We start from the raw sequence: 26,473 nt of genomic DNA, 5'->3' as shown, positions 1-26,473 counted from the left end.
TATATGTTTTTGTACCTTTATAGCTCCTTTTGGTACAGCTATGTACCTTTCAGTTACTACTGTGTACCTTTTAAAGGTACCACAGTGACAACTTTTTATAAATATTTGTACCTTTACTTCAACAAATGTAGTATTTGCATTTATATTATACCTAAATCTTTGCTATTGCCAACATACTTTGCTTTACATTATGTGTTTTGTATGAGAATATGCGTAAAAACCAACCAAGGTGGCAATTTCATATACAAAATTATCATTTACGATTATCAGAAAAACATATATATATATACATACATGCATGCTAATTCTCATCTAAACGCACTGATTTAACCCTTTAAGATCGCAATTGATTACATGCTGTGCTGTCATTCTTTTGAGTATTTTCATATGCTACATTAAACAAACCTAACACCCCAAGTTTAAAGGCTATGTAATAAATCCATAATAACTAGTAAATAGGTCAAAATTGTAATAAACCACCAAAAACATATGTATATATTTTACTGAATACAGAAATATCACAAATCTCAACCTCAAGCTTGTCACTACACTACAAAAACATACAATTAATTTGAACTACTTGCATAAAATAGTTTGTTAGATAATTTTTTATAACAATAATTTTTATAAATAGTGCAATGTAAAATCAAATGACGAGTAAAACACAGAAGTGTCGCATATACAAAGGGAAAGGGAGATCCACATGCAATAAACCTTGGGTCATAGTGCACAGAACTTGATTACGTCATAAGAGTCATAGCAACCTCGGATCTATAGAATATGTTTGCAAACACGTGCAATGTATTTTTAGTGTTTTGTTTTAGATCTTTTATGCAATTTGTGTAGACTCATTAGAGGGTGAAAACAATACAACAGGATCGTGCTGTAGGCTTGATCTGAAAGGGTAATGTCTCTGCAAAAGTAATTATTCCGCTACCTGGTTTCAGTTTCTATTGGCTCTAAACATGCAAATGGGATCGTGGGCGCTCTCGTAGGTTTTATAAAGTTAAATACTTTCAGTACTGTTGTGTGGTATACACTCAGCTAAGGGATTATTGGAAACACCTGTTCAATTTCTCATTAATGCAATTATCTAATCAACCAATCACATGGCAGTTGCTTCAATGCATTTAGGGGTGTGGTCCTGGTCAAGACAATCTCCTGAACTCCAAACTGAATGTCAGAATGGGAAAGAAAGGTGTTTTAAGATATTTTGAGCGTAGGATGGTTGTTGCTGCCAGATGGTCCGGTCTGAGTATTTCACAATCTGCTCAGTTACTGGGATTTTCACGCACAACCATTTCTAGGGTTTACAAAGAATGGTGTGAAAAGGGAAAAACATCCAGTATGCGGCAGTCCTCTGGGCGAAAATGCCTTGCTAATGCTGGAGGTCAGAGGAGAATGGGCTGACTTATTCAAGCTGATAGAAGAGCAACTTTGACTGAAATAACCACTCGTTACAACCGAGGTATGCAGCAAAGCATTTGTGAAGCAACAACACACACAACCTTGAGGCGGATGGGCTACAACAGCAGAAGACCCCACCGGGTACCACTCATCTCCATTACAAATAGGGAAAGGAGGCTAATATCTGCACAAGCTCATAAAAATTGCAGAAGACCCCACCGGTTACCCATCCTCTGATGGCTACTTCCATCAGGATAATGCACCATGTCACAAAGCTCGAATTATTTCAAATTGGTTTCTTAAAAATGACAAAGAGTTCACTGTACTAAAATGGCCCACACAGGATCTCAACCCAATAGAGCATCTTTGGGATGTGGTGGAAGGGGAGCTTCGTGCCCTGGATGTGCATCCCACAAATCTCCATCAACTGCAAGATGTTATCCTATAAATATGGGCCAACATTTCTAAAGAATGCTGTCAGAACCTTGTTGAATCAATGCCACGTAGAATTAAGGCACTTCTGAAGGCAAAAGGGGGTCAAACACCGTATTAGTATGGTGTTCCTAATAACCTTTCGGTGAGTGTATATGTTTATGAGAAGGTCACACAATGTACTCGTAACATAGTTATGTCAAAAACCATCACTTAATCAAAACAAATTTGTACTGTATTCAGTAAAAATGCAGCCAATGTATCTGGCCTTGCTTTGAATATATGTGACATAACACTACTTGTGTTTTAAGTATCGACCAAAGTTTGACAGAGTTTAAATCCGTTTCAAAGAGATGAAGATAAAGCTGTTGGTCAGGGATTTTCTTCCTCCCAAGAGGTTAAACGAGTCTTTCTTGTTCCAATCAGACTCATGTTGGGCTGTGAGGGCCAGTCACCCAGAGAGAGTATCAGCTTCACTTTACCTAACTCGAATCGGACAGACAGGCTGGGATGACCCAAGGGCTGACTGACCACAAACACGCACACAACACTGTCCATTTCCACTGTAATACCTCTTTTTACTTTACACAGCAGTCTGTGTAAACAAGTGTGACGCAACAAACTGGCCTACAAACAGCTATAGGGTCCCCACAGTTTTGATACATTTCCATAAAACAGGATTTTAAACATCATTTTACAAAAAATGCAATTTTAAGTCGACAGAATAGACATGAGTATAATTAAAAATATTACAAAAAATACAGAAATTTTTAATAAAATTGAACATTTTCATTTTTCATGAAAGTGGTAACCCCAAAGTCACCTCATCCATGTAAATAATATTTTACAATTGTAATTTGTATTATCATCAAAATTTGGTTAATTTCTACCTTTATGTTGTTGTACTAGTAGCCTGGCCCCTGGTAAAAATGACTTATTCTGGTTCACATCTATACATCAAATATTTCTGATTGACTATGATTATGTCTTTTTCAATGAGGACAGACATTTCAAGTACATATTCACGATAAATAAAAAGTCTTTCCGTGAAAAAGTTTAGCAACTGCTGTCAACTCTACTCTGAAGTACATAAAAAATCCACCTGTCTCAATGCAATATCACTAAAAAAATGAGACATTTCTCAAGCAAGCAAAACGTACACTGATAAATACACTCTGTTGCACAAGGACTTTGATAAGAGAGAGGATGTGTGAGTGTTTGTGTGTGAGACAGATAGAAAAATGGAGAAGTAACGCACGAAGACGAGTAAAAGAGACGCAGACACACAGATGGTGGGCTGTTGAAGAGAAGATAATGATTACAGATGAGCGGAGATGGAAACGGCACAGTAAGAAAGAAGAAGTGATAGATAGAATGAGAGAAAGAGGGAAGACAGTTCATTTCCATACACCACCCTCCAGTTTTTAATAAGGTAATTTTCTGACGGGATCTAGCTGTATAGTACAGGAGAAATGGACAGTTCCTAGACAGGTCTTAAGGCTAGTCCCAGACTACAATGCATATTTGAGGTGGCTTAACTTAAAACAGCTTGAATGTCCTAAAATAATTAGACAAAGTCTAATCCTGGCTTAATCTAAACCTCGTCTGCGAAACTACCCATATCTCAGAATTAAGCTACAAAATTGTTGTTCACATCTTTGAACCTTGGTCAGTTTAGTAACAAAGGTTCGAACCCTGATCCTCATACCTTATCTCCAAAGTCATTTTCATTTAACTCCGTTTCTGGGCATAGTTAGGAGTAGACAATTCACATCATACGAATACATACAAAATTGCTACCTTGTAAAATAGTTACAGTTTTTTGTGAGATCAGGTTGGGATATGTACTGTAGTACAGGGTTCCCATACCTTAGTTAAATTCAAATTCAAGGACCTTTCAAGGACTTTCCAGGTCCAATACTCTCAAATTCAAGGACTTAATGTGGGGACACATTTCAAGTGAGAGTAAGGTTACATCGTGTTTCCTTTTAAGATACATTGTTACAGTTCCCTTTCAAGGGAACTCGCGCTGCATCACTGCAATGACACTTTGGGGACGCCTCCAGGGGTAAGTGCGTCTGAATGTGTTTATCAAATTCAACCAATGGTGAGGCTTAACGACAAAGACAGGGTGATGCTGGAGCCAGGAAGTATATCGCTATCTGAAATATTGCCAAAGGCGGCGTTACAGGGACGCAGGAAGTATGGCAAGGTAGACGCAGCGTCTCGTTCCCTTCTCAGGAAACAACAGTTACATACGTAACCAACGATGTTTTCAGGTGTCAAACACAACAATGCAAAAAAGCATTTAAAGTGAACAGTTTAGCACGTGTGCTTAAAAGTAGGGATGCACCGATACCACTTTTTTGGAATACGAGTACGAGTACTTGCATTTCAGTACTTACCGATACCGAGTACTTAATAAAAAACATGATTTAAATTTACAGGTAACAGCTTTAGTCATAATTTAACAAAAAAAACAAGGGACTAGTTTTCCAGTTTGTTGTAAACTCTGCCTCTTTGGACAACACAAGAGGCATTAACCCCTTACACGCCGCTCAAACATAGACATTTCTCAAACCGTGGTATCGATCCCTGGTATTGGGGGACTTTTACCGAGTACGAGTACTTTAGAAAATGTGGTATTGAGGCCGATACCCGATACCAGTATCGGTATCGGTGCATCCCTACTTAAAAGGCGTGAAATTTTATGATATTACACTACACAGGGAATAATATGGATTTTTTTTCCCAGAAAACTTCTTGCATAAAATAGATTCATGCACTTTTAATGACCAAAAACTTTCCAGGGCCTTGAATTTTTTCCTCCAGATTCACAAACCTTCAAGGATTTCAAGGACCCGTTGGAACCCTGTTAGTAATTCCTCCTAGATATTTGCTGCATGTCACATCAACAGTTTAATAACGTGTCCGTTTTGCCAGCTAGTCAGTTTTGATAAAGATAGCGTTTTTGTATCTAGATTTTATCACACAGTCAGTAAACGCGGTTTGGGCGGTCCATCTGTGTCTAAGGCTTAATAAAGAGAAAAGAAAGATGCTTGCGACTGCGAACACATCTGGGTTAAGGCCTTGCATAATTCGTGCCTGTCGAGCTCAATGTGAAGGTCTGTGCAGGTGAAACCGTGGACAGATCTCTAGCTGTGTGGCTCTTTGAAATGGAAAGTAACCTCCGGCCCACCTTTGGTCTGATCAGCAGAGCTGGCATGTGCTTTCCCTTTGCATCCCTCTCAATAAAGGAATAATTCACCATTAATAAGTGCATAGCTGGCATCCTGCTATTCGGCAGAGCTGACGGCAGCTGTTATCAAACAGTGGCCGTTTCACCGGAAGCTTTCAGAATCATGACCACACACCGCATCACCGGCATCCACAGGGGACCAGTTTATTAACATGCGATTGGAAGCACAGACCCTTTCTTTCACGCACATGTACAAACAACAGGAGCTCAGCAGTAGGGAAAGAGAGGGATAAGAAGAAAAACAGCACAACAAGCGTAATGAAAAACAATTTGGAGTGGGCCGTTTGGTGCTAAAAAGAGCGGGGAGTTCATTTTGATTACCTGAGCTCGGGTGCCATGTTGAATGAGGGCCAAAATTAGCCGAAGCGAATTGGCCACAATTGATTTGCTCTTTGAATACAGCATTCTGCCTTTTCCTGCCCTTTGGTGAATACGGTTCTGGACTTGAATTTTTTTCTCCGTGTAGGTGATTGAAAATGGCCCACAAAGTGATTGCAGGTTTTTATTTCTGTGATTTAATCCCAGAAGCGGACGAATGTTGCCACACACTGACACACATGCAGTATGGCAATGAAACTTGTCATAAATATGTCACATGTTGTATTTTACCTAAAAAGGTATATTTTCTAAGTATATGCTTTTAAGCCCACTATGCACTATTTTAATTAGTAATGAATTTTTGTTCTTGACAACCTTAATAAGATTCACCCATATATCATACTGTAAATAGAACTGTATCCACTTCATGTATTGTAGGCAAATACCCTACGGTATTACCCATTAATAGCCGGCAATTCAGAGCACGGCGCAATTTGCCTCCGTCAGCGTAACGTGTAAATTATGATTCATACAGGAACCGGTTGCTAATGAGGTGCTGTATTAGCCATTTGTAATTGTCATGGGAGAAGAATATATTTTTTTGGGTGAAATATGTCAAGAGACGTCTGAAAGAGGTGCTCACAATGTACCATTCCTTCGTCGCTCTCTCTTCCCATTCCCTCTTCACTTTTTTGGGCTCAGTGGCTCGTAACGTTCCATATGTCTGTCTGGTTTTTCTCAGAGAGAGAGAGAGAGAGAGAGAGAGAGAGAGAGAGGGAGATTAATACATGCACCCCCTGCCTCGTACATTCACTGTTCATGTTTTCCCAAAAGCCAAACGCTCCAAAATGACAGGAGAATGGTGGGATTGAGGGAAAGACTGAAAGAGAGAGAGGGTTGGGATGATTGGACGAGTGAGAGACAGACAGTTGGTCTGTTCAGATGGTGAGAGAGGGGGGTGTAGCGTGTGTGAGTGTGTGTGCATTGTAGTGTAGACAAAAGTGGAGTCAATGTTATCTTGCAGCCGTCGAATGCACCTGCAGCTAAAGGCATGCATGAAAGATCCCCGCAGATATAAACACAAACACACGCCACTGTACTAATACAAATCATGCAAAATACACAAAAAACATAAATTTCCATACCGGACAAATATGAGGGATGAGTGAATCGATCTTGAAATATCAATACACTTAATACTAATGTTGTTTTCTCAAGGATCAATCCTTACATACTAGCATTTAAACTGTTTTTAGCTTATGAATTATATTTTGGTTTATTGTGCAAACAATTGTGTATTATACGTTAATGTGAGTTATTTTGATTTATACCAGGGGCCTGTTGTATGCTTTATTGTGATTGGTTGAGAAATGTCCCATGGGTGTTGATTATTTTTCTGTCTAACCTGTCAAATGGAAAATAACCATTTCGGATCTTGCTGCGTTCCCACCATGGGTGTACTTTATTTTCAAATAATTCAACGACCGTTGTCAATTATTCAACATGATCTCATGAAAAGTTGTGTTATATTCACACAAAATTTTATCAATATATTTGTGTCCATGACACAAAATTCTGCTTTTTTACGTACCTTGAGCATTAATGTCTTTTTCGAGACACACGCACAAATTTCAATAAATAGTTTCTCATGTCCGTGGGACGACTTTTTTTTTCGTGTCATTTTATGTATTGTTTTCTCCTTTTTTCCTCTATTTTTAAATCATTGTCGCTTGAGGTTGGGGTTAGGATGTACTTTTATGTATTGGTTTCTAGATGTTTTCTTTCACTTTTAAAACTACTCTTGCCTGGAGTTAGGGTTTGGGTTAGGATGTCTAAAAATGTAACAGAAAGTGATTCTAACTCCAAGCGACAATGGTAAGAAAATGGGAAAAATAAGAAAACATTACATAAAATGTAACAAAAAAGAAAGGCGATCCACGTACATGAGAAACTATTTATAGAAATTAATGCAAATGACACGAAAATAAGACATTTGTGTAGCCTAGAAATCTAGACGCACCCTAGCGGCCGCAAAATATATTTGCTGCCAGGGTTTAGTCTAGGCACTCACAATACACTTAACAGCTCCAAAAACCAAAATTTGGTCAGGCCAATCACATCGTGTGCAGCGTCTGTGGGGCGGGCTTAACATGATGACGACAGAGCTGCAACGGTTCCTACTTGAAAAAAAAGAATGGCTGCTGCTGCTGGCGAACAGCTTTCTTTTGAAGCGGCTTTGGCCGCGACTCTTGAGGAATTAGACTTATGTTTTTCTTTGAGAGAAGAGCAAATAAACCCTACTGAAGTCCTTTTTAAGCAAGAAAGATGTGTTTGGAGTTTTGCCGACTGGTTACGGTAACTACGTCACCTTCTTCGTTGCTCTGATTGGTCATAGCGCTATCCTATTGCGTGCAGAGGCATTTTGAGGGACAACCTTATATCCCACCCCTTGCATTGAGCCGTTTGTGTGAAGAGTTGCCAGACCTTACATCTTGATGTAGGTCTGGCTAACCAGGCTAACATTTGTGCTCAAGGCTACGAAAAAAGCTGAATTTCGTGCCAGAGACACAAATAAATTGATCAAATTTGCGTGACTATAACACGACTTTCTGTGAGACCAGTCTACAATTATTCAAAAATAAATTGAACAATTTAAATTACTATTTACTTGCTTAAAGGCGCTCCAAGCGAATCTGTGCGACGTCACTTCTTGTTGATGTTTGAACTGTTTTCAAACAAACGGAGCGTAGCTAACTCCTCCCCCTCCCTTCCTTCTTGTTGCTTATTGGCTGGAACACTTTGTTATGTTTCGTTGTGCTAGATTTTGGCCATTGTGTTGTTATTGCTGTTTGTGGAGCCTGGGCTGTCTACAGAGATTGCGTTTTTTAACAGTTTGATCAGCGGTCAGGTAGCAAGCAGATAGTAAGGAGATGTTTGCTGTATGTAACAAAAAATGTTTTATGGTCTAAAACACGTGAATTCGCTTAGAGCACCTTTAAAGGTATAGCGGAATATTTTCCAAATTTTGGAAAAGAACTGCCCCTCCACTTTAAAAAAAAAATGCACATGCGCAACACTCTACCTGCACCCGAGAGGAAACGCCTATTAAAAGTGTGCACGAGAGAGAGCATGCACGAGCCTAGTTATTCTCTTCGTTGCTGTTGGCATGTTTACCGTCTCTGCGCGGTTCGTGACTTGTGCCAGGGCTAGCATCGCTAATCATAGCTTACCTCAACTTTTACTAGCAGTGATTTTAAATGGATTTCTTCAAATAGCATGCCAAATTTTACCTGTTGAGTAGAAAATTTGCGTGGGAAGCCCAAGCCAGCGTGTGAAATATTCTCCCCAAAACACTCTGGTCTTGTTTCTTTCTTCAGATGCCTTTCTCTTGTTGTTATACAATTCGTAAACATGATTTCTCTTGCGATCCTCAGACATTTTGAAAAAAGAATGTGAGAGCGCGAGCTTTAATCAATGGCTGAAGCCGTAGCCCACCACACATATACACCTGAAAGTGCACATGTGCAGAAAGCGAACCTAGGGACGAGCACGTACGACGGCCTTACGTAAACATATCTCCAGAATGATTGACAACTGGGATGACCAATAGTCTTGATGATCCACCTGGAAAAAGAAAATCTTCCGATATACCTTTAAGCTTTATATATGAAGTTTTTTTATTTCACTATATAACAATTACTTTAAATTATATACTGTCTATATATATATTTTTTTTTTGATGATGATGAAGTTGAGATCTCAAATTTTTTATATAAAATTTATGCCAATAACTAAAAGTACTTATGACTTATCAATATTAGATCAAGACATTTATTGACTATTTTTACTTTTACTAAACTAATTAATTTTTCTTTTCTCCCTCACAGGCAAGACGCAAGTGATCTCTCTGGAACTATACAGAGGTAGGACCATCTCTCTATTTCTATCCGTCTCTTTTTCTTTCTCTTCTTTTCACTCAATTTTGGCTCTTTTATAGTATGTTGACTGTTATATTGTTGAGATTTTTCTCTGTATCACACACACACAAAGAAAAAATATCTTTCTGTACCTCCCTTTTTTCGTGAAACCTTGAGTGGATTTCTAGATTGTGTAACTGGAAACACAACATTTGTACATTATATCTTTTTGTGCCCCTGTCCATTTATTTGGCCTCAATAACATTTATCAAAACCACAGTGAATAACATCAAAATAGGAACATGATGGATGTCTTTTAAAACCTAGTGAGCATTTTAAGCCAACAAAAGATCTTATTAAGGCAGCATCGCTCGTAGGTTTCACAGAGAGCGATGTCAAATGCATTGCAACAAGTTAAGTAAAATCAGCATCAGTGATGGGAGTTCGAGTCATAAGCTTATGCAACATGCACTTTGCATTGTGTGTTCTGTGGAGTTTCTGCCTACATAGATACATGTAGTGCCAAACCAGTCCATTTACATTTAGCATGCCGCCTTTTTGTCTTAGGTGGTAGGTGAGTCAAACGATGTTGACTGTAATTCTACTTTATATTATATTAAGTATGATTAATGGCCTTACATCATACCGTGTGCCCCCGAGCCTCGTCCAATAAGAAGCCAGAAGGAGGATAGGATGATGGGATCGTGGCGAGAAAAGAAAGATGAAAACAGGGATGTGGCATGATTAACATTTCCTTCTCTAAAATTCTGATTCTGAGAGAAGAGCAAGATGAGAGGGGAAAGAGAGAGCGAGAGAAATAAAAGAGGAGGTGTTCTCAGGGAGTCAAGGGTGCAGGTTTGAGGCTGGTAAAGATCAGTGACTGAGGGCCATTAAACCCAACCCTACGGCTATGAGACGACACATCGGGCGAGAAGTTTTTGATAAACTGCTGATCCCGAAATAGCTACACCTATTTTTCATCGGGGATTCTGTTAAGAATAAATTGTCACGTCTCATCTGGAGAGGAGCTTTCTTCCTCAGGGCGGCAAAGAGAAACTCAAAGCCGCTTCCAGAATGTGCCACCTTTTTCGTTGTTAAAGCGATGCACTGTGGGTTACCGCCGGCGAGCACCTGATTGACGGACAGCCTGCTAGCTTTCAAGGGCACTCGGAAAGAAAAACATGTCACCCTGGGAAAGTGCTATAGACAGGGGCGTTGGAGCGGGGGTAATGGTGGACATAAGTTACAAGGGCCCTTGCTGAAAGAGGCCCCATTGAAGGTTAATAATCTGACAGATTGATAACCTTGTTTCAATGAAGATGCATGCAATCGTCCACTGCCATCCAGAGATTGCCTATTAAATTTTTCAGCAATATATCGCCTGTTCATTTGAGATCAACTACGGTTTAGTGCTCAATCGGCTGCATTTATAAACATAAGAAGAATGAAACAAAAAATTTATGTTAATTGTCGCATTTGATTTAATGTAATGTAAGAGTTAAACAGAAATGTATTGTGGTCACGGTAATGACTTTACCCAAATTGTTATACATTAAACGTTTCTTTTGGTTGGCCTGGTTTGGTGAAATATGGACAAACTCAACTTTTGGGTTTAAACAAACTTTTTAGGGGTTGTTTCAATCCATGTTTAGGTCAAATATTGGCAATTTCTACCCAGCAATGGGTGAAACACAACCCAGCATTCTTAGAGTATAGTGACAATTGTTCAACTGAGGAATTATTGAAAATACTTTAAAAATATATATTTATTTATATAAAAAATATAGCTCTAAAGTCCCACAACCCGTAAGAAAGCTTATGTGAACAAAAACAGAATTAAGTACATCAGTCTCTCAAAACATTCCCAAGATTTGTGATTTCCAGGAACACGATGATGTCATGAGCTGGGCATCAGGCCTGCGTGGTGTGTGCATGTGGATCTCATTTGCCTTATACTATTGATTTAATCACCATTTGTTTGAATTTCCCAACTTGTGCGCACCACACCCGGAATTACCTCAGTGTGCATCAGCACGCCAAAACCTGCGCTCATACGTGTGCGTTCGCAGCTATTTCTGTGGTTTAATCTGGTGTGTGCCGTCAGCAGGCGAAAACAAGTCAAAAATGCAGATGAAGTGCTGAAGCACAGACTGAAATTTGCAGGAATAACAGAGCAGGAGTGAGAGGAAATGAGGACGAGACACAGAATGGAGAAGATGAGAGGAAAGAGCTAATATTATTGCAGTGTTAGCAAATATGTAATTTACTCTTGTGAGTTTTTGTATAAAGCAAGTTTATTTTAAAAACGTACACAAATGCTTGACCAATGCATTGCAAAAATGTGGAGCATGTAATTTTGCCCCTTTAGGAGAAGACCTAGGATGGCAGGATTTCTTATTGTTGACTATGAAGTCTACTTCTAGAGTCTAGTTCACTTTAAAGTCACGATTTATCGCATACAAAATAAAAGTTTGTGTTTGCATAATATATATGAGAGTACTGTGTGTAATTATGTATATATAAATCATTTTGTATGCGATTAATCAAGATTAATCATTTGGGTCACAAGTAAGATGTGATCCTGTATCAAAAATGTTTGTTGATCCTGGATCAACGTTTTAATCGAAGATACCCTAACTCAGTGGTTCTCAAACTGGGGGCCGCGAGATGGTGCCGGGGGGCCCCAGTTTTATGACATTTTATAAAATACATTAATTTATCATGAATTCTGTGTAATTAAACCTAAAAAAAATAAGGCTACTAACCAACAGCACTACTTTGTATAATTTAATATGTTTTGTTTAATTAAAATGTTAAATTTTAGAACAGTTTTTGTCATAAATTTTCTTTGGGGGGTCCGCGAAGGAATGCACCGTAAAAAAAAAGTTTGAGAACCACTGCCCTAACTTATCCTTAACTCAAACCCTAACCATTTTTAAACCCTCAAATTAGTGTGAAATAATAGTTTGAGGAGTATTTCTTAAAAGCCCCTAACCCAATCCTACTGTAAATCTAACATACAAACTATTCCAAATCCTGCAATCTGATTGGTTAATGAAAATGTTGATCCAGGACCAACAATGGGGCTGATCACTTTACTTGGTGAAATCACGTTCACCAATCATTTGACAGCCCTACTTTAAAGGTGACAAATCATGAAAATCGGACTTTTTCCATGTTTAAGTGCCATAATTGGGTCCCCAGTGCGTATATTAACCTAGAAAATTGGGAAAAGATAAACTGATTAAACTCAGTAACTTACTTTTCATAAACCATTTTCTGCAAGAATGTAAAATAATAGGTCATTGAAATTTGGCTCCCCTTATGATGTCAGAAGGGGATAGTACTGCCCCTTAATCTTCACTATCCAACCACAATACTGCCATTTAGTGCAGAGATCAGCTCATTTGCATTTAAAAGGACACTTTAATGCTTTAATGCACTTTAATTATGGTATTTTGAGCTAGAACTTCACATATGTACTCTGGAGACACCAAAGATTTTTTGACATTTTAAAAAAGTCTTATGAAATGTCCCCTTTAAAGTAAAATTTCTGTTATTATTAATGTACAGGACCCTCATTTGGAAATCTGTCATGATGACTTTTTCCTGTGTAACAAATAAATATTTTAAAGAATCTTACCATGGGTCTCGACACCAAACAGTAAAACACTGATAGTTCTTAATTGTAGCAAAAATTACAGAAATGTAATAATAATAATAATAATAATAATAATAACAAAAATAATAATAATAATATAAAATATATATAATTATGATATATGATGTAATATATAAAATATATAATTGATTGCAATTTGTGTACAATAAAACTAGTCTGGTTTGTGAATTTGTTCATCTCCAAAAAATTATTTATTATTATATTTTTTTCAGTTCAACATAATGATTCAGTGATTCAGTTGCAGTGGTTCTTGAGTTAAAAGGCCACTAGAGGGAAAGATTATTACTGAATAAAAACATTCGATCTGTTCCTCAAGACAAAGCTACGTGGCATCAGACGACTCGAAATTCAACTCACGATGGTGCTTTTATTAAATTTTTTGTTTGGTAATTTTTGAGATTATTATTTGTAATAAACCACATAACTGCTGTATAAGAAACTAAGCTGCTTAAAGGTACTTCAGACATTTTCCATTACTGTTTGGAATGACATAAGGGTGAGTAAATAATAATAATTTTTAGATTTGAGTGTAATATCCCTTTAAAGAGACCTCATTTATGATTTTACTCTCTGTGGGGCGACCATCCGAACGGAGAAGCACAGATGCTCTGTCTTTCTTTTCGCACCCTCCGTCACATAACAAAGGGAAAAGGAACAGAAAGAATAGGAAGACTGGAATAAAAGACTGTGCGACTGTGTAATTAGATCCTGTGTGCAATCACAGATTCCCTTGTGCTGAATGACTGACTGGCTGTAGCAAGCTGCATCAAAAACCATTTCTGTTTTTTCTTTTTCCGGTATCGGGGGTCTTAACATCAGCGGGGGGGACGAAAGGAAGGGGGGGCGGGAATCGGTTGTCAGCTAATTGCATCTCTCTGTGGCGATTATGTTCTCATAGAGAAAACAACCGATAATTACGAGAGCCAGGATGGCAACGCGAGAGAACGGTTACCGAACCGTCATGGCGGTCGTGTGGGACCCGGCCTCATTATCACCACGGAGACTGACCCGCCCCCTTCACCCCAGCAACCGTTCTAATTACCATCCAACCAGACCTGTCAATCAACACTATTTATAATCCAACTCTGAGAGACTAAGAGAGAAAGACTGCTGGCAACATTGTGAAAGTAGCTCCCTGGGTATTGCAAGTAAACCTTCAAGGTCCATTACAAGCATTCAGGTTCGTCCCTTGTGTGGTTTAATGAGTACTGTGAATGGGCCTGCTTTCTCTTTTTGTTCTGTGTTTTTTCACAAATTGATTTTTGGCCTCTTTTCTAAAGATCCTTTTGAAACGATCTACAGAACTATCAGATCATTAAAAACAAATTGAGTAGACTATATGACATAGTAAATGTCATATTTAATTTAGACACGGACTTCAAATATCTGCACTTCATTGTTGGTATTTGTTCGTCATCTGGAAAAAACATTTATACCGTTTTCCCAAAAAGTTGTCGACAAAAACCTATAAAAACATGGTTTGTAAAAAATCAAATAAAAAATTCTGTGTTTGTCCATCTGCAACATGTCACTTACACGTTTGCTGGCAGATGTTTGAGTGACATTCAGCAGATGTTTCACAGTTTAAGAAGGTTCTCTCTTTTTAAAGTTGTCTATCAAATAAAATTATCTTTAAAATAGTATAAAACGCTCTCCAGATGGTGCACTTTTTTGGCTTCTGCACCATACACAAGTTTACTTTCTTGTATGTTAAACAATTAAATGCTCTGATGCTATTAGTTTGCAGAGCACTGTTTTCATCTGCACAAAAGTTCTTGGGTTCGAATTTCCGGCAACATAATTGACCAATGAAGAACTATATTTTCCACTCTGGTACAGTAAAGTAAAATTAAAGTGAAACTAGGGTGGCACTTTCCCCCGGAGTTATGGTAACCCATACTCAAAATTTATTCTGCAAAAATGACTTTCTAAGTTAGTATTTTTGTCTTGATTTCAGTAGAAATATCTATAAATTCTTAAATTAAGATGCTTTTTCTTGATGAGCGAAACGACCCAAGAAAATAAGTCTAGTTTTTAGACCCAAAACATAAAATTTAAGTGATTTTGTGCATAAAACAAGCAAAAAAATCTTTCTTAATTTTTCTTGAATTTAGTGTTTGAGAAAAATGTTCAAGATTTTTTTGCTTACCCCATTGGCAGAATTTTTGCTTGTTTTATGAACAAAATCACACTGTTAAAAATACTTTGCTGCCTTAAATTTTTTTGTTAAATCAACTCAGATTTACAAGTCATGTCAATAGTAGGGATTCACCGAATCCAGATTTTTTTCTGAAACCGAATACCGAATCCTACTCGCATCCTTATTCCATTAACATAGTAAAACACATTAATGAAGTAAACAACGTTCACAGCAGTGTATTTTTCATATTATTTAATTTTAACTGTACATTATGCCAGGATGACAAGTTGGAAAAACTATTTTGACAATTACCATAAGCCTATGCATAATGAAAGCGATGCGTTGCGACACGCTTGTTTTTCCAATAAGCAAGCAGCTCCACGCTGAAAACCGGCGCTGAGCTCCGAGAGTTCAAAAATATTAAACTTTGAGTGAGAAGCTCCGCTTCTCAATGTCAGTTTTCACACGGCCGTCCAATTACAGTGGAGGAGGGGGGGGACATTACCACAGCAACCAACCGGCTCACAGCTGACGCATCACAGCTACCAAGCGCTCGGCTGAAAAACAGCTGGCATTTGACGTCCTCAAGGCGTTTTCAGCCGTGTTTAAAAGTTTTGGTGTGTCCAGCCCCTAAGGCTCGCCGAAAGAAAAAGCTCATCTCCACGTCAGCACCCGATGTGTGTAATCAACAGCCGCGTGACGTCAACCAGCGCAAGCCTAGGGTTCGGTTCGGTGGAAAAAAATCAAGGATTCGGCCGAACCCGAACCCCGTCAAAAAGCCCAGTATTCGGCCGAATCCGAATCCTGGATTCGGTGCATCCCTAGTCAATAGAGATGAGTTGTCACAACTTATAAAATAGTGTTGAGAAAAGTCAACTTAATTTTATAAGTTATAACAACTCACCTGAAGTTATAACAACTCATCTGTAGTCAAGATAAATAATAGTAATTTGAAATGACTTGTAAATCCGAGTTGATTCAACAAAAAATTTTAAGGCAGCAAAGTATTTTTACAGTGCACTTAAATTTGATGTTTTTAGTCTAAAAACTAGACTTATTTTCTTGGGTTGTTTTGCTTATCAAGAAAAAGCATCTTAATTTAAGAATTTTTAGATATTTTTACTGAAAACAAGAGAAAAATACTAAGAACACTCACGCACTGCAAATCATGAACACACACACCCAGGATCAACTGAAAAAAAGATGCATCTCAGCCGCTACCTGCCGGTGTGAGAATCGAACCGGAGACAAATGCCCTACAAATGACATGAATTGCTTAGCCATATTGTTTCTAACTAAACTACATTTCATGATGGTTAGCATTCATTTTCATTGAACAAAAATGACCTCTGATTAAACCCCCTCTGATTTGAGGTGAGGCCCTGTTGTGGGTTAGTTGGGCAGCCCTTTGAACTAGCTGCACCATCTCCATCTTTATAGCACGGCACTTGGACAAACCCTACAGTGAGGCCTTATGTGTGCCGAGCGATATGAGGCGTGAGACCTTGGAGCTTTGCCCCACTGTTACTCATAGTCCTAATACCTCACAGATGTGCTGTATGGAGAAACAGCTGTCTAACATAACGTACACACACAAAACGCATGTCCGGTGGGACGTTTTTATAAAAATCCCCTACCACACTGTAGATTCACAAGCAAATCCAAAACCGATAGAAAGAGAACATCCTCCTGTCATACTTGCTAATACATCCATCTAAAAAGCATTAAGCTTTATGTAACACCACAAATGCCCCCTACTGTGGAATCGGGTCTATATTTTGCATTCATGCATGCATATTTTTGGGCGTTTTACTAAAATATTTGCGTTTGTTGCTCAGCCAGCCGACGGTTCCGGCGCTTCGCGTGAATAAACGAAAGCGTCTAATCAGAGATGCTCTGAATGAGTCTGAATGCTCTGCTTAATTACACATTCCTGCACAAAGTCCTGTCCCTCATCACTGATTGGGTTATTGTCTCAGATCTTTCTCCACTAATGACCGCTGGGCCCCTCCGCCTACTGAATATTCATAAGAGGAAGTGTCTCACTAGATGGCAGTGGTGCTCAGTGTGGCCATGCTAATGAGCTCACGGGGGATTAATATTTATGAGATCTTAGAAGAGGAAACAGCAGTGTGACGATGTGTGTGTGTGTGGGGGGGGGGGGGGGGGGGAATCAGAGCTAATGGCAAAATCAGATACACAGCAAAGAGTTGCTTGTCAAACACACACAGAGTTAAAGAGCAAAAAATAATAGTGGTATTTCACTTGCTTGATTAAATTTGTGGAGGAATGATCTTGTTCACTGGTACATACTGGCAAAAAATGTATAACCTATGTGTATAGTCGTTTCAATCAAAGTGTTTGCCATGAGTGGGACAGTGTTCAAAAAATTAAATGCGACTTAAAAATGAATACAAGCTTGGGGTAAATGATCGAATGATGAATTTTTTTGTTTGTTTGTTTTTGTGAGGACTAGTTCTTTAACCACTAGACATTTTGGGGCAGTCTCCAGGACAGGGTTTAGATTAATCCAGGACTAGTTATAGACAGTTTCAGCAGTTACAACATAAACAAGCGGCTTTCGTGGTCAACACGTAACTTCTGGTAAACTCCGCTAAGAATAAATAACAACAAAGTCCTTTTAAAGTAGTTTATTTATATAACAAGCAAAATAAACAACACGTAGATTACCTAGAAAACCAAAACATTTGTTATTTTCGACTAGGTATTTGTTCAAGAGTTCAGTTTAGCAACTAGTCAGACCATTAAAAAAACCCTAAAACCGGAAGTAAATTTCCGAACAGATGCGTAATCGTGCCACCGCATGTGCGTCTGATGAAACCATCTATATTAACTCTTTCCCCGCCATTGACGAGATATCTCGTCAATTAAGAGAAAACGCTTCCCCGCCAATGACGAGATTTTCCGTCTTTCCGCAATACCGCTATTATCCACCAGGTGGCGCCCTTCCGCAACTTTTTAAAACCGGAAGTATTGCCCTATGGCAAGCTGCTGCATGTCCGTGTCTGTTTTAAAGATCGCTCTGAATGGGATCTCTATGAAAAGTCCGTCATAAAAATGGAATTATCTCTGCTTTTTGCTCAAAATATGGTGTTTTTGCAAAAACCTACCCATATTCAAAAGCTGATTGCAAAAGAACCACTAAAGGTAGGATGAAACGGTTTTTTTTGTTTGAAAGCAGAGGGTCTGTGCTTTCATTTGGTATATTGTATGTTTATATATTTAAAGAAGAACATTTTCTGGAAGGCATTAAACTTTGGTGAAAATCATGAAAAACGCTGGCGCTGGCTGGCAACTTTTTTAAAAAATGCTGGCGGTGAAAGAGTTAAGACATTTAAAGGCGGGGTGCACGATCTCTGAAAGCCAATGTTGACATTTACACTGCAAAAAATGACTTTCTTTTTTTAGTATTTTTGTCTTGTTTTCAGTAAAAATATCTTAAAGTTCTTAAATTAAGATGTATTTTCTTGATCAGCAAAATGACCAAGGAAAAAAAGTCAAGTTTTTAGACAAAAAATACAAAATGTAAGTAAATTAGTGCTTAAAACAAGCAAAAAAATCTGCCAATGGAATAAGAAACATTTTCTTGAAATAAGATAACTTTTTTCATAAACACTTAAAGGTGCATTGTGTAAATTTTAGCGGCATCTAGTGGTGAGGTTGTGAAATTGCAACCAACGGCTTAGTTCACTGTTCACCCCTCGCTTTTGAAACACATAGAAGCGACGGTAGTCGCCACCGGACAAACATGTCATCGTCAGAGACAACTACGTAAAAACAAATTGTCGGTGAAGAGCTTCTGTAGAAAAATGGCGGTACAAAATAGCGACTTCCATGTAAGGGGACCCTCGGTGTATGAACATAAAAAGGTTTCGTTCTAACGTAATAAACACATAACGGTTCATTATGAAAGGTCTTTATACACCCCTGATAGTATAGTTTTGTATATTATTTTGCATCTCTGTCAAGAGATCCTTCTAAAAATTACACACTGCACCTTTAATTCAAGAAAATATTTCTTATTCCATTGGCAGATTTTTTTCTTGCCACTAAGTCTGTGTTAGTGTGTTTGAAAATGTCTCACACGTTCCACATGGCCTCTCACTTTCCCTTTCTATCTTAAAAATCCCATACTGTACAACACACCCACAAACAACACCCAGATAGGTCCATCAATCGTCAAACACCCCCATTGAGTTTGAGCAGCTACGGACTGAGCCATTAACCTGATAAATACCCCATCTGTTTTAAATATACAGAACACAGGCTGTAAATTCTCATGCTTATATGGCATACAGTGTTTTTAAATGCTGATTATAATAATTTGGATGGCTGATCTGCAACGTGAAACAGTATATAGCAGGATTTCAGCTATTTCAGAGCCTACACACTCAGAGCAGATGAACCAGTCCAGACCTGAGTGTCAGTTTGACATCTCATACCCAGAGGAATGCTTCCTCTCAGCTGACAAGAGAGCAAAAGAAATTCTCATTCGTTTCAAGAGGTATGACTGATAGAAATGTGCAGCAGCTACACTGCATAGCAAGTGGTCCTGCTTAATACCTAAAACGCTTTCTTAGGCTACCACAGTGTTAACTAAGTTTGGTACTCCAGGGGGCGATAAAGCTACCCCTTAAATATCTGCTCAGTTGATGCGTTATTATTCAGGTATAACTATGAAGTCAGTTCAACTAGTGTCTAATAAGATTCTTCTAAACTGTTGCCCTGCCTTGCAACAATTGACCTAAATGGGAAAACTCGCAAGTTTGCTAATGCTATAGCACCCCTTGTGCCATTTATTCATCAACTTACAAATCAGGGAGTATTAAACACTTGAAAACAAAATGATGTTTGAGATGAGGCTCGGGTAACTTGCATTGCTTAGCGTGCTTTAGTCTGGAGTATAATTTGTTTTATTACGTGTACGCTAACTCACGCACACAGTCGAATGCATATCCTTGCAAAGCAGAATTCATTTGATTGTACATAAACACAAACGTTTGACACACACACATTGTGACAAAATGCTGGGCTACAAACTACATCATCTTGTATGCACATGCTACACTTACAAAGTATGCTCAGTTTTATAAATGATTCGTTCTTTTTAAAGGTGCAGTGTGTACATTTTAGCGGCATCTAGTGGTGAGGTTGCGAAATTGCAACCAACGGCTTAGTCCACTTCTCACCCTTCACCTTTGAAACACATAGAGAAGCTACGGTAGCTGCCACCGGACAAACATGTCATTGTCGGAGACAACTTAGTAAAAAAAATTGTCCGTTAAGGGCTTCTGTAGAAAAATGGCGGCACAAAATGGCGACTTCCATATAAGGGGACCCTCTGTGTATGTAAATAAAAATGTCTCATTCTAAGGTAATAAACACATACTGGTTCATTATGAAAGGTCTTTATACACCCATAATAATATAGTTTTGTATATTATTTTGTATTTGTGTTAAGAGATCCTAAATTAGACACTGCACCTTTAATGGAAGGCGGGACTTTCATTGCAATAGCGGCCATATTGAGCGTCACCATAATCGCTGTCAATTCTGTGCCATTCTGTCCATTGCAATTTACCCTATTCATATTAATAACAGTGACGCATCTTGTTAATATTAAATATCTTTATTTTCACATTTCCCCCATTCATAGTAATAGTAGTGTTCACTCTTGTTATATGTATTATCTTTGGTAAAGTAAATAATGCATAGTGTACATCATTATAGACACTTATGCCTCAAGAACTAAGGGTCGAATAATAATGCCTGTTTTAAAAACCTTAACAAGGATTTTGAGTAGACTGGAGTAAATAAATATTGCAAAAGTGTTAAAATTAAGACATTAATATTTTTGTCATTTTAGACTATTATTGACTATCATACTTTGAGGTGGATGTTTCATGGCTGAAATCCCAACGTTGACAGCTCCTTACGAGGCGACTGAAATATTTTGATTATTTTGATGTTTCTTTATAGCCAAAAATACCCAGAAAGAAGAAAGAGCTGTTTTTTCTGTCTCTTTCTCTCTCTCATTAGCATCCTAATAAACAGATTCTCTATACCGCTTCTGTTTTTCTGTCATTCTTAGAGCGAGCGTGCAGGCTTTGAAGTGCTTACACGGACAAATCCGCATCCAAAAACACAATAGCCCCCATTTTACTTTAAAAGCGCACACACGTGCTCTCTCATTCAAAGAGTTGGGTCAAAAATGGACCTGAAATTCAATGACAATGTAGAAAAAAATATTCATTTACCCGAGGAAAAACATTTTTCCCTACAAATAGTAAGGCCAAATGGCTTTTGCTCTGTGTGTGTACTGTATGCGTGTGTTCTTGGAGGAAATAATTGAAGAGACAGAACTCCAGAATCAGGCCTCTAATGGAAGGTGACAAATTAATTTCTGCCTGCTAATAGCTGAGAATAGAACATGCACGACCGGCTGTATTACCCTACGTGCAGCTCCGAAGTTTGAGCATGTGTATGTGTTAGAGAGAGAGAGATTAATGGAAAGAACCGTATTACAGTGCTGATTTGTTTGTTTTCATTTAAAAAATACAAAAAAATCCCTACTTGAATGTGTAACACCCAACTTCCCATAGCTCACTGTGTTGCATTAGCCGTGCACTTGGGGCATTGGGTCAAAAAAGGACAACCTTGGCTAGGCATTGGGTTAAATTAACTCAGAAAATATTTATATTTGACCCCAAAATGTATAAAACAACACAGCATTTTAAGTTGAAACAACATAGGTTAAATTAAAACTCAACAGGTTGGGTTCATCCTTTTTTTGACCCAATGCTGGGTTTAAAATAACCCAGCATTTTTTGTAGCGTGTATGCAGATCTCTATTATACAGATAGCAGACTTTATTACAAGCTTCTTTCTTTTTCTTACACATGCACACATTCATAATTCCCCTCAAACCTTTGATCTGCCAGCAACCGCATCATGAATACACCACGCTGACATTAACACTCAACGAATGCTTCACTCTTACTGCCATTCATGGATTGGCCCTTTGTTTCTTTAATCTCTGCTGATTGGCTGTTTTAAAATTAAACAGGGGCAGTGTTTGTGTTCGATTGGCCATAAAAACATATTCACGAGAACAATGGGAGATCTATCTCATCTCATCCCCGTGATATGATTATCCGAATGCCTCGAACTTAAGAACAATTTGCTGCTATGCTTTCATGTGCCTCTGCCGTGTGTCATAAGATAAAATTAATTCTTCCTATCAGCAGTCTGATTGTAGACTCGTGTATCTCATGCAAGTTTTATAGGAGCCCTTTTTTCAAAACTGCTGCGTCAAGCTTTCTCTTTGGGAAAAAAACCCTAAATTATTTATTTGTGTTTTGGTGCATTTCTCCTGCAGATCCAGAGAGGGATTGTATTGAGGGTCTTCTTTTTTCCAAGGGTCCAATGTGAACTGAATTCTGATATAAATAAGAGCTTTGGGTTTGAGAGAGACAAAACACCAAAAAGCTAAAAAGGGTCTGGGAGTTTTGGTCAGGAAGAAGCCAAAGCTGACGTCACATAATTCTTGTTTTATTAATGTTAACTCAGAAGAGCCTTTATATTCCGACAAAACACCAAGCATTTCTGTCTATCAGCTCAGTCGGTGTGATATTCCTTTGATATTTCATCTTTATAAGGCTCGAACATTTAATAATAAAGACAGAACCTCTGTGAATTGTGCTGAGCTGACCTGCTTACAGAAATCCACACATATATATATACTCCTTCAGACTCTTGTTGTTAATAGTATGATGCATGGCATTGCAGTCCCCGTGTTTTATTCACACAATTGCAATGATGAACCTTTCAGTTCACCTCACTGGCCAACTAACCATCCATTTGCTTTAGGCTTAGGTTTGAGGTTTATCTCTGGTTATCTGAAATTGTCATTAGAATGTCAACTCTGTATACTTGTCCGCTATATTTCCATTCTCCAAACCTACTTGTACGGGGTTATGAGAGGGCTGGAGCCCGTCCCAGTATATCATGCCGCAAGCGGGATTCACTCGGAATAGATCATTGCAGTTCATTACAGGGCACATTCATACCCACATTTACACATCTTCACCTAAGCTGCATGTCTTTGGACAGTGGGGAAATGTCCTAAACCATTCTAAATAACTTTTAAGTACTTTGAGCATTTTGTATTCTATATTCTTTCCTCGTCATGCCATTCCAACATCTATTGCTATATTCATGGTGAGAACTTGTTAATCCATACACAAATTGATCCACACATACACATGTTGGGTGAAGGGCAATTTGGTATCTGCAATTCACCTAACTTGCATGTTTTTTGCCTGTGGGAGGAAACCAGAGTACCTGGAGTAAACCCATGCTGACACAGGGAGAACGTACAGGCCTAACCTATCCAGGGCCTGGACCGGAGACCCTACCTACTGAGCCACTTTAATGCTCTCCATCCAGTTGTTTATAACACAATAACTGTAGTTGGTCTGTATCTGGAAGCTCCTTGGGTGACCTCCTTAGTTTCACCTGACTATTTTAGGATGAAATACCCAGTAGTACTCTTCCAGTGTGTGCAAGTGTCGCTACATAGACAACATTTCAAGGCAGGTTGTCATAGTTGGGCAATTGATATTTTTAGTCACCCTCAAGGACTTTGTATAGTGACTACAGAAGCGATACATGTAAAGAGGAGTCCTACAGAGAAGGTAGATGCCTCTGTGAGAAGATCTTGTAAGTAGGTCATTTCATCAAACTGTAAATGCGATACAATGACTTGACAGAGGATGTTATGTTTGTGCGTTGAACTGTACATGATTTTATAATCGGCCTGCTTTGGCTTTGGCTTTGTCTCCGTGCGGTGTGCACATTGTCCCAGGGCTCTGTGTCTATGCATGCAAAGATCTCATCTATTTTCACCCCATCTCTCTCCCCACCGCCTTTCTTTGTTTCCTTATTTATTTTTGTTTCGTTTCATCTTGCCTCCTCTTGTCTTCTCTTACCTCATTTTTTTCTCATCACTTGTCTTCTTTTTCTCTGTAATTTAGCCTATTTTTGTTTCATCTCATAATTTCTTATTTGTTCATTTCTCTACCCGTCTTTCTCAGTTTCTTCGCGTTAATCTTAAATATTGCACTAATCACGTATAATGGACCCTATGGACTAAGCCAATTGACTGTGATTAGGCATCTGTCTCACACACAGCTAATCAAGTGCCTTTGCCAGAGATCACAGGAAACCCGGGATCATGCCTGGCATATCATTTCTCTATGGATGTCAGTAATCGCTTGACTTCCACCCTCATGCAGACAGACAAGTAGATTTGCACGTTGCAAAACAAATGGCAAAAAAGAGACTCCTTGATCACAAAGGAGTTGTACACGAACCCTTCGGCAAATTGCAATGAAAACAGTGTGAATTAGAATTGATTGGTAATGCATTTGGCATTTTCGTCTGGCCGTTAAGTTCGCTGCTCAAAAGCAGCTGTACGCTTGCCACTCAGAAATGCTTGCTGCTGGACAACCATTACATTTACACTGACTAGCCCCCGAATGTGACTGGCAGGGGGCTGACGTTAGGAAAAAGACAGAACGAGGAAACAGAAAAGGAGGCGGTGGAGGTGGCAGATGGAACAGAGAGATATTTTATGCTTCAATTTTATTTGCATCTGTATTCGAAAATCAGTGCGATCAACATACTGTAACGCACATCCTAGATCAACATCAAAACAAAATGTCTTTTCGAAGCCAATACGCTTTTTAGCGATGTGCAGTAAATAACTTTTTAGGACATATAATGGGACATCTCCACATAGCAGGTGTTTGGTAAACAAATTACTTTGCCAATTATTGCAAGTGTTATGGAAGATCCAGGCCCGCGAAGGCGCAACGCAAAATTTTGTCCTTTAATGAATCGGTGCCCTTGATCCTCTGATGTGTTTTTCGCGCGATGAAACTTTCATGAGCCGTAATAAACACAATGCATTTTTAAACAGCCAGAACGTTTGCAAAGGGGAGAAATGGATAAACTTGTGAAAGGAGGAGACGTTTGAAAGAGAAAAGAAGTAAATATGTTTTCCCGTAATGCAGAAATAAAGAAAGAGAGAAGGAAAGGTAAGAACAGATGGGGGAATGAAAGAGCAACGACAAAAGGTTATTTCACATGAGTGTAACTATTTAACAAAATGGGCCCGTTGGGAGGAGAAATGGGCTTCTTGGAACAGAACATACAACACACACACAAACAAACTGAGACCTCGCTTAACCTAATCCACATTCCTGTTGATTCTCTGCTTTCCCACTACTGAATTAATTTATCAAAACAATGGTCCTCAAAAACTTAAGCCTCGTTGTGAAAAAGCAACACAGTTTATGAGTAGCACTTGAAATTTGGTGGTATGAACAGAATAAACAACTCAGATCAAACAAAAGAGCTTTTCTTACTAAAAGTTATAAAAAAATTAAATTTTTGTGAAACAAATTAAGTAAATATAAACAAAATGTTTGAAGGTTATACCTTGCTAATTTATTAAGCTTAATGCATTTTAAATGTAAGTAGCGATTGTCTTATTTTCCCCGTCGTGACGTACTGTATATCCGAGTGAAACGGCTTCTGAAATGAAAAAAAGGTGGTGCGGGACGTGAATTTGTCCATTGAGAATTGATTGGATTATTGGAAGTTGGTTCATGTTGTTATTTGCTAATCGCTGCGATCTTCGCTGCGTAAACGGAAGTGAGGAAAGATCGGTTCGAGGAGGGGAGGAGATTTGCGTTTTTTATTAAAGGTTATGAGGGCACATGATTTTTTTTTAATAATGAAGCTCACAGATAAGTCATTTGTTAAAAAATTCCAAATATCCCACAAATATTCCAAAAAAGTTTTTAATTTCAATTTTATTGTTACTTTAAGGAAACCACTCAGCAAGTCCCCTCAGTTGCTTGTGTAACCTCAATAAAGACTTTTCTGACAATTCCTTACTACGAATTCCAGTTAAGACCAGAACTATCTGGTGAGCTGGTTTTAGCTGGTCTCCCAGCTTTGTTTTAGCTTTGATTTAGCTTAGTTTTGCAGGTGTAACAACCAGGTCTAGCTGTTTTGGTCACTTTTTGGACTTAGCTAGATAGGCTGGAGGACCAGCTGACCCACCAGCTTTGCCAGGCTGGGAGGACCAGCTTAAACCAGCTACTGCCATCTTAAATCAGCTAAAACCAACTACCAGCTTATGTTGGTCTTAGGTGGATTTTTCAGTAGGGAAAAAATAAATAACAGCTAAAAACATTAAATCTAAGGTTTGGTGAGCTTTCAGATTA

At 38.5% G+C, this 26,473-nt stretch overlaps 1 protein-coding gene across 1 annotated transcript in view; it reads left to right on the top strand.

Moving 5' to 3' along the window:
* celf2 (cugbp, Elav-like family member 2) overlaps positions 1 to 26,473 on the top strand; it is a 171,848-nt gene that overhangs the window by 39,491 nt on the left and 105,884 nt on the right. Inside the window, exon 2 of the mRNA XM_065274614.2 lies at positions 9,304 to 9,339. Coding sequence (XP_065130686.1) covers positions 9,304 to 9,339 — 36 coding nt within the window. The remainder of the gene's footprint in view (positions 1 to 9,303; positions 9,340 to 26,473) is intronic.

The sequence above is a fragment of the Paramisgurnus dabryanus genome, chromosome 1, assembly GCF_030506205.2.
Source record: "Paramisgurnus dabryanus chromosome 1, PD_genome_1.1, whole genome shotgun sequence".
NCBI lineage: Eukaryota > Metazoa > Chordata > Actinopteri > Cypriniformes > Cobitidae > Paramisgurnus > Paramisgurnus dabryanus.
Note: the sequence above shows the minus strand (reverse complement) of the source record. Positions and strands in the feature narration are given on the sequence as shown.